General features: G+C 37.5%; 1 protein-coding gene across 1 annotated transcript in view; it reads left to right on the top strand.

Moving 5' to 3' along the window:
* Cers6 (ceramide synthase 6) overlaps window positions 1-12,194 on the top strand; it is a 262,651-nt gene that overhangs the window by 70,777 nt on the left and 179,680 nt on the right. Inside the window, exon 2 of the mRNA XM_048345292.1 lies at window positions 7,715-7,820. Within this exon, the coding sequence (XP_048201249.1) occupies window positions 7,715-7,820 (106 nt within the window). The remainder of the gene's footprint in view (window positions 1-7,714; window positions 7,821-12,194) is intronic.

The following is a 12,194-nucleotide window of genomic DNA, read 5'->3' as shown; positions in this document are numbered from 1 at the left end:
TTATCTTTAGAACCTTTTGTGGACACTTAAACTTTGCTGAGCTTTAGTTTATATTTCTGTAAAATGAGGCTAATGTTTATTTCAAAAAGCTGTTGTTGGATTCTTTAATTAAAAAAATCACAAAGTACTTGGGACATAGTAACAGTCCATAAATATCAGTTTCCTTTCTCCATCTTGACTCCACACTTTTGCAACTAGGAAAGTGCTAGTAATCAGACAATAGATTGAATTAATCCCACTTCTAATGTTTTAATTTTATAGACATGGATTTTATTCTAGCACAGTATGGGGTGGTAAGACATATGTCCATTCTTCTTGAATTTATAATATAATCAATGCTGGATTTGAGCTCATGTCTTCCTATCTCAGCCTCCTGAATCCTGAGAATAAAGGTTTGCAGCACCATACCTGGTTCCTGTGGGCATTTCTGTTATTCATTCTTTTTTTTTTTACACATAGCTTAAAGCTTTATTTCTCACATTATAAGTAAGTCTATATTCATCTGTTTATGAATATAAATGTTTATTATGTGTGTTATTTACATCAAGAAACCTTTAACATATGCATTTCAGCAAATGGCACATGTGTTCTGCAGCCAGAAGCCTGGGTTTATGTCTAGGGTTCCCTACTATTTGTCCTTCAGCACACTCTTAACAATCTAAAGCAAGGATAATAATAATACTCCTTACCCACGGCTGTTGGGTAGATGAAATGAGGTATCATATGTACATTTTTTAGCACAGTGCCTGTCATATAATCAGGGCACAAAATACTTTAACAAAAAAAGATAATACTGTAGATCATTTTCTTCCCCCAGAGAATTGTGATATTGAAAATTAAAATAAAACAAAATAATTGATTTTTAACCCGTCTAAGAGCATACAAACTCATTCTTGAGAGTGTGTGTGCTGCCTTTCACCTGAAAGAAGTTGGACTGATGGTCCGGAGGCCACAACTTCCCTTTCTCTTTCCTTCACTGAAAGCTAATTTTGGTGAACATAGAATTTGGGTTTGACTGCTTTTGTTTTATTCTTACTTTCACTACTTTAAAGATCTTGTTTCAGTTGCTAGGTGTTGTAGTACAAGCCTATAATCTCCATACTTGGAAGAGGAGATAGGGAGGGTAACAAGTTCAAAACCTGCCTGAGCTACGCAGACTTTGTCTCAAAAAATAAGACAAACAAAACTGAAGATGATATTTCAGTGTCATTAAACTTTTGTAACTTCTGATGGAAAGTACATTGTATTTCAAATTATTTTCTCCTATATGTAGTGGTGTGTGTGTGTGTGTGTGTGTGTGTGTGTGTGTATGTGTATTTTGGCTATATATATTTCCAATGTATTTTCTGTTATATATATATATATACACACACATATATGTATATACATATGTCAGAACAGTATCTCTTTTAATTTTTATTTCCATCTGCTGACATTTGGTCTAGTTTTATTTTTCTTTTTGAGTTTCTTCAGTTTCTTAAGTGTAGAATATTTCAGTATTTTGCCACATATGGATTTTGCAGAATATTTCTCTTAGTGCTTTCTTTTTCTTCCCCAATGTGGTCAACATTTTTCCTAGGACTCTAGTTACCCATATGTTAGGCTGCAAAATATTTCCCACAGGTCCTCAAAGCATAATTTTTTATTTCCTTCCTTTTTTTCTTCCTCTTTTTCAGCTTGCATAGCTCAACTTCACTGACAAGTTCTTTTGTAAATTTATTCCCTTTAGAGTGAATGTGTCATATTTTCCTTGTTCTTCATCAACAGAGTAAATAGTATCCTGAACAGAGTGAAATCTCTATGAGGAGTTGTTCTTACGTTGCTCTGAAAAGCACTGTTATTTTTCTTACAGTTTGATTACTGAGTTTCTGATTAGCCAGCCATAAACAGTGGCTTCAGCCTCAGATCAGTTCTTTAAGCCAATTTACCACGAACATTCATGGTTCAGAAGCCAGACAGAATTATTCTAGCTTATTTAGACTAGGGTTTGTTTCTCCTTCTTTGCTTTTTCCTTCTATGAATTTCTAGTCCCTCTCTGATTTCCTGAGGCTCCTTTCTCCGTGCCTACAGCTAGAAATAAAGTATTTTACTATTCAGGTTTTACCTGCCAAAGTGACACAGATCTCCAGCTGTGAAACAGAGACACTAGTGAGCAGGCAGGATACTTTCCCTTTGCTGATTGCTGGCTCCCATGCTTGACTCCCTTCCAAAGCTCTCAGGCAGTGTTGTGTTTCTTGTTTGAGGTTTGTGGGAAGGAGAGGGGAGGAGGTAGAATGTCATTCTGATTATGTGGAGTTTGTGAAGATGAAAAATCAGAGACCTACTTTCCAATGTCAGGAATAGAAGTCTTTCCTATGTTTTTAAAAATTGTTTATGAAGAAAATTGTAGACTCACATTCATTTGTAACAATTAATGTCATGAGAGCTCAGAAACACTTTGTACACTTCTCCCCAATGATAACATTTTGCAAAACCGTGATAGGATGTAAATGTTCAAAATATTGAGAATGATACAATTTATTGATAATATTTGGACTTCTCCAGTTTTCCTTGTAGTCATTTGTGTGGAGTGGTGAAGGGAATAGATTTCTGTACAGTTTTTTGTTTGTTTGTTTTGTGTTGTGTAGTTTTGGTACCAGTCCCAGGCTTGAACTCAGAACCTATCCCTGAGCTATCCCTGAGCTTTTGTGCTTAAGGCTATCATGTTCAAGGCTGGCACTCTATTACTTGAGCCACACTTCCAGTTTTTTTGTGGTTAATTGGAGATAGGAATCTCATGGACTATCCTGATCAGAATGGCTTCAAACCATGATCCTCAGATCTCAGCCTCTTGAGCAGCTAGGATTACAGGCATGAGCCACCAGTGCCTGGCTTCTAGACAGTTTGATCATCTGCATAATCACCCTCACAAGCATCCAACTACCTTTAAAACTGAAATAATACCTTTGTGAAAGTCTAACAGTCACTGGCTATTGGTGGATGCAGCTGACAAGGATTTAATCCTGGCCCTTCTATCTGCTAAAAAAGTACTCTACTGCACTTTTGCTTCTTTATTTCACTTAAATAAAGATGCCATTTCATTTCCCAGGTGTGGTGGTGATAGCCACCAAAAGCAAGCCTCACTTCAATCCTATTCCTTGTATTTTTATTGCTATTTGTGAGATAGAGTCCCCCTAACCTTGTCTGAGTTACCTTCAAACTTAAAATCCTCCTCTCTTTGCCTCCTGAGTAGCTATTTTATAGGAATAAGAACAATGGCCTATGCCCTGCCTTTAAGAAAGGTAACAAACAGTACAAGAAATGTATCCAATGCCTAACGTATGAAACTGTAACCTCTCTGTACATCAGTTTGATAATAAAAATTTGAATAAAAAAATAAAAAAATTAAAAAATAAAAATAAATAAATAAATAAATAAATAAATAAAAGAAAGTAATTTCTCTTTCTAGACAGAAAACCTCTTTGAATGTAAGGATCACTAATTGTTTGGTGTAGTGTTGTTACTAAAGCATGCCCCATGCTTCCTTCTGGACCTTGTGCAGAGATATTTCATTCATATCTAAAAATATAACTGTATGTCATTCAAAAGAATTGAAAAGTAAGAATGTCTTAGTTATTTTCTCTGCTTTTTATGAATTAATATTTATTGTCAAAGTGATGTACAGAGGGGTTACAGTTTCATACATAAGGCAGTGGGTACATTTCTTGTACAATTTGTTACCTCCTCCCTCATTTCTGCCCCCCTACCCCTGTCCCTTTCCCTCTCCCCACAAGTTGTTCAGTTGGCTTACACCAAATGGTTTTGTAAGTATTGCTTTTGGAGTCTTTTGTCTTTTTATCCTTTGTCTCTCGATTTTGATAGTCCCTTCCCCTTCCCTAGTTCTAATACCAGTATATACAGTATCCAGGGTACTCAGATGAGATACAATGATAGCGCAGGGACAACCACAGGACAGGAATACAAGGGGATCATCAACAATATGACATGTTGAAAATTATTACAACACTGATATAACACTTGTTTCCATAACATGGAGTTCATTTCACTTATCATCTTATGTGTTCATAAGGGCATAGCGATTGGGCTCTTGTGATCCTCTGCTATGACTAGCCTAAACGTGTACTAATTAGTCCCTCTGAGGGAAACCATAGAGTCCATGTTTCTTTAAGTCTGGCTCACTTCACTTAGTATAATTTTTTCCAAGCCCTTCCATTTCCTTACAAATGGGGCAATGTCATTCTTTCAGATAGAGGCATAAAATTCCATTGTGTATATGTACCACATTTTCCTGATCCATTCATCTACTGAGGGGCATCTGGGTTGGTTCCATCTTTTTTTCTGCTTTTTTTTTTTAATGGAGACCAGTATTTTTTCAAAGCTTACATCCTTATTATATTTACTTTCAAACATAGTACATGAAAGTACTTCATAGATGTTTGATCTTTGGAAGGTAGTGAGCAGCCTTTGATAAAAATGTAATAAGATGATCACTTCCTGGTAGAGTAATCATCAAAGCTTGCAAGTACATACTGGCTTTCAACTATTTGTAACTGCTTGAGCCCATCACCCATCCATTTGTTCTTCTCCTCTCTTCCCCATTCCTCCCTTTTCTTCTTTCCTCCCTCTCTCATCCCCCTGTCCTTTCTCTTATCTGTCTCTCCCTCATCTCTTCTTGTACCTCTCCACTCCCTACAACTATTATGAAAGACAGTTTTATGAACTTCTTTTTTTTTTTTTTTGCCAGTCCTGGCCTTAGACTCAGGGCCTGAGCACTGTCCCTGGCTTCTTTTTACTCAAGACTAGCACTCTGCCACTTGAGCCACAGCGCCACTTCTGGCCATTTTCTATATATGTGGTGCTGGGGAATGGAACCCAAGGCTTCATGTATATGAGGCAAGTACTTTTGCCACTAGGCCATATTCCCAGCCCCATGAACTTCTTTCTCTTAGGATCAACATTTAACACATTAAACTTTAATCTAATGGAACATAACAGAAAATGACCAAATTATAGTAGTTGCAATGTGGGTTTTATTTGGAATCAAATACACTCTCAGAAAATGCTAGAGATGTTTCATGAATTCTTTGTAGAGAAAAAAAGAAATAAAATGGTTTCATTTTCACATATTCAGGGATATGCATTAGTAATTCATATCCTCTTCTGTAGAAGTAGGGATTAACTTTTTCTTCTGTTTGTATGGCTTTCTGTATCAGATAATTTGAAAAGTATACATGTGAGGAGTGGTGGCTTCTTACCAGTGGGTAAGCATTGATATGGTGGGGATGATGAGGACAGAAGCAGAGAAATGGCTTCTGGTATTGGAATTATCAACCTTCTATCTTCCAAGTCCCACAGGACTCTGAGTAGATGTGCTCTTCAAAATAGTTAAAATATATGGTCCCTTTGGAAAGGATAGAATGATACTTGCCATTTCATTTTAGCTGATTTGTTCATTTATTCATCTATTCACCCATCATACATTCATTGAGTATATACAGTGTTCCATGCATGGAAGTTATAATATCCTATGATAGAGTACTTTCTTACAATGAATTCACTTTATTTTGATTGCCCCCTATGGACCATTTAAACTTTAAAGACTTCATCCTTCACACTGAGATAAGTTTTCTTCGATTCATTTATCACTTTTCACATACATATCCTTTCCTTAAATCCTCAGAATTTGAGACATATCCAGGTTAGTATACGTATGTGGGAAGATGATTATAGCAATGGCCTTTCTGGGAGAGAAAAATGCCATCCTCTCCTTGGGATACACAGAGAGGAAATGATCACCTCTGACTAGACTGTTAACTATTTCAAATATGAACAAAGTCCACATGAAGAAGTTGTTACAAGGAAAAGGATGACAGAATTCCAAATCCAAAAGGAAGTAGGATACAGTATGTCAGTAACTGTGGGACTAAAGATCAGAGGTCTGGAAGGAGATCATCTGGAAATAGTTGACTTTGACATTTATACTAACTGAGTTTTGTTCTTATAACTGTTTTGTTCTATCACCTTGTCATTGAAGACTTGTTTTGTTTCAGGATGTGGAGGCAAATAGCCAGAAAGTAAGAAATGTGTCAAAAAAAGAAATTCCAGACCTTACTTTTGTCATTGCCCATGAAATGCTATGTATTCCACCAGTGCATCTATGCCTATTGAACCATGATTATTGTTCATCATGAATACCTAGAATCATTAGTAAGAGAAAGAGGGATGTAGGTAACCTGTCTCCAAACATTTTACATAAAAATATGGTGAATGCAAAAGATTCTGAAAGTTTTACAAATTGGCAATGGTATCATGTTCTCTCTTACCATCTTTGAGAGATCTCACTAAAATAAGGACTACATTTCTTGTTGTATCTTTTCTAGTTGAATAAATTCCTTCACTATTCAATGAAACAGGACCAGAATTACCTATGAATTACTGTATATGCCAACCTCTTTAGTTCCATTAAAAGAAAAAAACCTTAGCTACTGCTCTTTGTTCTCTTCTACTACTTCTAATAAAGAAGCCTCATCTAATGTTTATTCATGATATATTCTAGACATTTATTTCTTTCATTTGATATTAGATTTCTTTGGGTTGTTGGCATATACTCTGTGTTACTACTGAAAATGAATATTTACCGAAGCAATTTCTTGGCAAGTTAGTTGTACAACCTCCTGAAGGCAGAATGCCTTTTTCTTTTCACAGTTTCATTGAACATATCACCATTCTTTGAGGCCCCTCATACTTCGTTAGCTCACGTGACCCCATTCACCTGTGTAGCACTGGAACTGGGGCTTAGCCTTCTCATTCTGGACAAAGGCATTTGCTTAGGATAAAACCAGTTTTGTTGATGCTCAAAAACACTTAAAGGACTTTGTGCCATTTGACATCTTTCATTACTGCTTGGTGAAAAAGAAGCAAGTAACAGAAATCTTAAAAGCCACAAGAGATTAATAGCACACTTTAGTTGCAGAGAAAAAAATGCCCAAGTTTATGACTAGGAATTACCCAGGATACTTCCACTATATGCGTAAAATAAAGCTTAAGAGAAATTTGTAGACTGAAAATATAACATGACGTTTAGTAATGTGTTAATATGGTTATATATTATATCATTTAAAATGAGAGTTTTATTTATATTTCTCATTTATACACTTATACTTTCATCAGATACTCGTTTTGTCTGTTGAATCTCATTAGAACTTTGGGATCAGGGAGTTTAAATGTTTGAAAAGGATTTTAGCTGGGTGTTAATGGCTCACACCTGTAATTCTAGCTACTCAGGAGGCTAAGATTTGAGGATCATGGTTCAAAGTCAACCTGAGAAGATAGTCCATAATACTGGTGTCTTCATTTAGCCACCAGAAAGCTGGAAGTGGTACTATGGCTTAAAGTGATAGAGCACTAGCTTTGAGCCAAAAAACTCTAGGACAGTGCCCAGGCACTGAGTTCAAGCTCCATGACTGACAAAAAGAAAAGAAAAGAAAAGACAATGGAATAAAAAATATTACTGCTGGGAGACTAAAGTAGAACAACAATGAAACTTGCTTTAAAGTTGCCCATTTGAATATAGATAATGAATTACCATTCCAACATTTTACTGAGATAATTGGACAATGCATAACTAATGGCATTAGTTAATGCATAATTAGTGGAATTAACAAGAGTTATAGAAAGAATAACTTTTAATTTTCTTTCTTTTTTTTAATTTTAGATTTATAGCTAAACCATGTGCCATTGCCCTCAACATCCAGGCCAATGGACCACAGATTGCCCAGCCAAATGCCATTCTGGAAAAGGTCTTCACGGCAATTACGAAGGTAGGAGTGTCCTTTCCTGGGTGCTTATGGCTCTGTCACCCTACTCAGTCTGCTGCCATCCCACCTCTTTCTTTTCTTCTTCTTCTTTTTTTTTTTTTTTTTGCCAGTCCTGGGGCGTGGACTCAGGGCCTGAGCACTGTCCCTGGCTTCTTTTTGCTCAAGGCTAGCACTCTGCCACTTGAGCCACAGTGCCCCTTCTGGCCATTTTCTGTATATGTGGTGCTGAGGAATTGAACCCAGGGCCTCATGTATATGAGGCAAGCACTCTTGCCACTAGGCCATATCCCCAGCCCCTACCTCTTTCTTTTCTGTTGGGTTTGGAGAATCAACATTTTCCCTCCCTTCTACTGGAAAATGGGTTCTTAGAGGGAGTTTTGTGACTGGGCCAAAAGAGTGGATGATGAGTAAGGGAGGCTATGTCATGACATCTTTTGGACTGAAATGACATGAGAAGCTTTGTAAAAAGTAGTCTTGGTTAGACAATCCAGTGCCTTCTTTAGTTTCAGGGACATGCAGCAATATAGATATGAGCTGGGTGAGCCTTCAACTAAGTGAGTGGAAAGAACTGGAGAGTATGACTTGTGTGTGTGTGAAAATGGGACTGGTGGCTTATACATCCATTCATCTTGAGAGTTGGCGATAAGTAGACAAAAGTGAGCAATAACAATAGACTATGTTTGAAAAGAAAGAGTTGCAATATAAAAAGGTGGAATAACAAGTCAAAACTTAGAAGTGAAGAGATAAAAGGGACAGATGCTCAATCTAGCGATAGCCAATGTCCAAACTATGGGAAGAAAGAGGCTCAGGGAAGGAGGGAGGAAGAAAGCCCAAGTTGCTACCTCTTGAACTCAGATATCTTCTGTATGAAGGTAAAGCAAACCACAGTCTGTGTGTCTCAGTTTCTCCCTCACTCCCTCCCCGCTTTCTTTACTTCCTATTTACCTTCCTTCCTCCCTCCCTCCCTCCCTCTTCCCTACCTCCTTTCCTTCCTTCCTCCCCCTTCTTTTCTTTCCCTCTCTCCATTCCTTCCTTCCTTCTTTCCTTCCTTCCTTCCTCCCTCCCTCCTTCTTTTTTCCTTTCCTCTCTATCCTTCATTCTTTCCTTTCTTCCTCCCTCTCTCCCTATTTTTCTTTCCCATCCTCCCTCCCTTTTTCCTTTCCTCTCTCCCTTCATTCCTTCCTTCATCTGTTCCTTCCTTCCTCTTTCTCCCATTATCTTTTTTCTTTCCTTCCTTCTTTTCTTCCTCTTGATACTTAATCTTGAACTCAGTGCCTCATCACTTCCTCAACTTGCATCCTCACAGCTGGTGCTCTATCACTTGATCCATGCCTCCCAGTTGGAGATGAAGTCTTGTAGACTTTTTCTGCCTGAGCTGACCTCCAACATCTGTTGTTCAGATCTCCGCCTTCTGAATGGCTTAGGTTGTAGATGTAAGCCATTGGTGTCCAGCTTTACACTGAGGTTTGAACTCAGGGCTTCATGTTCAGCTACCTTGCTTGCTTGGCTAGCAGTTTACCACTTGGGTCACATCACATCTAGTTCCACTCTCTCACTCTTGTGCATACTGCATGCTTATTTTATTCATACATGAACAAGAAAGAAGAACAAAGGATGACTGTAACATTCTATGTGTTCTGATACAAAATGGCTCCTTTTTCTCTTCAGTCTTTGGAAGAATTTTTCAGGCTTCTAATGTGGTTTGACAGTGTTAAAAAAAATTCTGTTCCTTTTTGGGTATTTGTGATACTAGCCTTTGTTATTTATCTCTTTGTCTCACAGCTGTTAATTCAAATATCCAGACACTTGTTTATTTTATGGTCCTTATTTCTGCCAAAATACATTAGTATTTTGCCATGCTATAACAAAAATAATATTTTCCTGAAAAAGCATAAACAGCAGGTTATAAAGATTACAACCAAGACCACACTAAAGCCACCAGCACAACTATGTTCATCACAGCACAATTTGTCATTGCTAAAATATGGAACCAACCCAGAGCCCCTCAGTAGATAGATGAGTAGATCAAGAAAATGTGGTACCTATACACTATGGAATTCTATACCTCTATTAGAAAGAATGACATTGCCTCATTCGTAAGGAAATAGAAGGACTTGGAAAAAAAAATCATACTAAGTGAAGTGAGCCAGACCCAAAGAAACATGGACTCTATGGTTTCCCTCATAGGGAATAATTAGTACGTGTCTAGGATAGTCCTAGCATAAGATTACAATAACTCAATAGCTATGCCCGTATGAACACATAAGATGATGCTAAGCTAAATGAACCCCAAGTTATGGAAACAAATGGTATATCATTGTTGTAGTTATTTTCAACATTCCATGTGAAACCATAACCTTTTTTTTTTACCCCTGCGATTGCTGTAACTTATCTTAGTACACTGGATATTGTACATATGTTTATTGGAAATAGGGAAGGGAAAAGGAATAACAAAATTGAGAGACAAAGGATAAAAAGACAAACCATTGCAACAGCAATATTTACAAAACCATTTGGTGTAAACCAACTGTACAACTCATGGTGGGGGAGAGGGAAATGGGGAGGGTGGGAGTGTGGGGAAAATGAAGGAGGAGGTAACAAGTTGGATAACAAATGTACTTGCCTCACATGTGAAACTGTAACCACTCTGTACTTAACTTTGACAGTAAAGAAGAAAAAAATCTGTATCTTTGCAAAGAAAAAGAGAAGAATGAATGAAATTTTAGGAGATTTTTTTTGGGGGGGAGTAGAATTTAGATTTCTGAATTCCAACTTGAAGGAACACATATCCTATTTAAAGAAAGAAAATATTCATAAAAAAACTGACCTTTTTCATCTAGTATGTTAATTCACCTTTATGGTAATACATTTTCTGTCTTAAAAAAAAAACAACAGATACATAAGGAATTACCAGGTTCTTTTTTTATTTTCCCCTCTCTAGCACCAGAGATCTAGCCCAGGGATTTCAAATGCTTAGCAAATACTCTACCACCAGTGTACAATCTCTGCCTTGTCTAGGTATATTGAGATTGTTCTGTGATGTAAGGCGAACCTAAGCATGGCAGTTCTCAGAACAACTTCAGACCTAGTGGCCCCTATCCTAGGGTACACATTGCACTATAGTTGCTGGTGTCCCCTTTTCTTCAGCCACCGGCTGATATACTGTGCCCTCATCTGGTCATAGGTGTGGCAGAAATGTTCAGGTAGACCTCTCCCTGGAACACTGCCCCAGCCCCAGGTATACAGGCCTCCAATGGCACTGCAGCCTCTGTGCCCAGATTGCAGGTAGGCACAATGCTCACCCTTGGCTGAATCACCCATCGAACACACTGAGATGGCTGCCTGTGCATCCAGAAGAACATAAAGAAAAATAAGCACAATCTCAAGCAGACCCCTTGTTGGAGATTAAAAGGATTAAATAGGACACAAAAGGAAGGTCGTTGGGTGCTGGCACTCAGGGCATGTGTGAGGCAGAGCCTATCTGAGATTTGTGGCAAGACTGTATATGAGCCGGGTCTCTAAATTCCTGAAACATGCTCCATTGCCCCATTGGATTTCACTTGCAAAGCACAGATTGCATGATAGAATCATGTAGAATTTCCAGGTGGCACCCATGAATCTATAAACCCTAAGAACCTTTCTGGATGTAGGGCCTGCCCTATGTGACTGTACTGGTCATCCTTCTGATTATGTAAATCACACCTGTGACAGTGGCTGATATATTGAAGCCTACAGATTGTTTGGGTGATTAATTGGAGATAAGAATCTCACAGAATTTACTTTTCAGGATGCCTTCAAACTATGGTCCTCTGATCTGAGCCTCCTGAGTATCTAGGATGACAGGCCTCCGATACCAGGTGTGGGTTTGTCATATTGAAGTATTATTTCTTATGCTTCCTAGCATTAGCTTTTGGCAAGTTTCTTAACCTTCCTAGACTGCAGGTAATTCCATTTGTAATCATCTTTGAATAATTTCCTCAGAGGCTTTAACGAGGGTTATGCAAATCTATTAGCAAATGGCATTCATTGTGTCTGTTATTATTATATTATTATTATATATTATATATTATATTATTATTATATTATATGCATTATATTTCTGGAGATTCTGTTTCCATACTTTCGGGATGAGACCAAAGAACCCATAATTGTTATTCATCAGACTCTACCAAATAAACAGAATGAGTATTTCTCTTAAGTGAATATTTGTTGATTCCTGATTACTGATTATATTCTGAGTTATCTGGATCTATCTATTTCTGTCATCTAACTATCTAATTTTTGGGATTCTCTGGCCATGTGACTAGCACATATCTCCAAAACTAAATACTTCACTTTTCTAAACAAAGAAGTTCTAAAGCTGTGAGGGTAAGAATA

This window comes from Perognathus longimembris, chromosome 4 (assembly GCF_023159225.1).
Source record: "Perognathus longimembris pacificus isolate PPM17 chromosome 4, ASM2315922v1, whole genome shotgun sequence".
Classification (NCBI taxonomy): Eukaryota; Metazoa; Chordata; class Mammalia; order Rodentia; family Heteromyidae; genus Perognathus; species Perognathus longimembris.
This window is presented reverse-complemented; position numbering and strand designations above follow the sequence as displayed.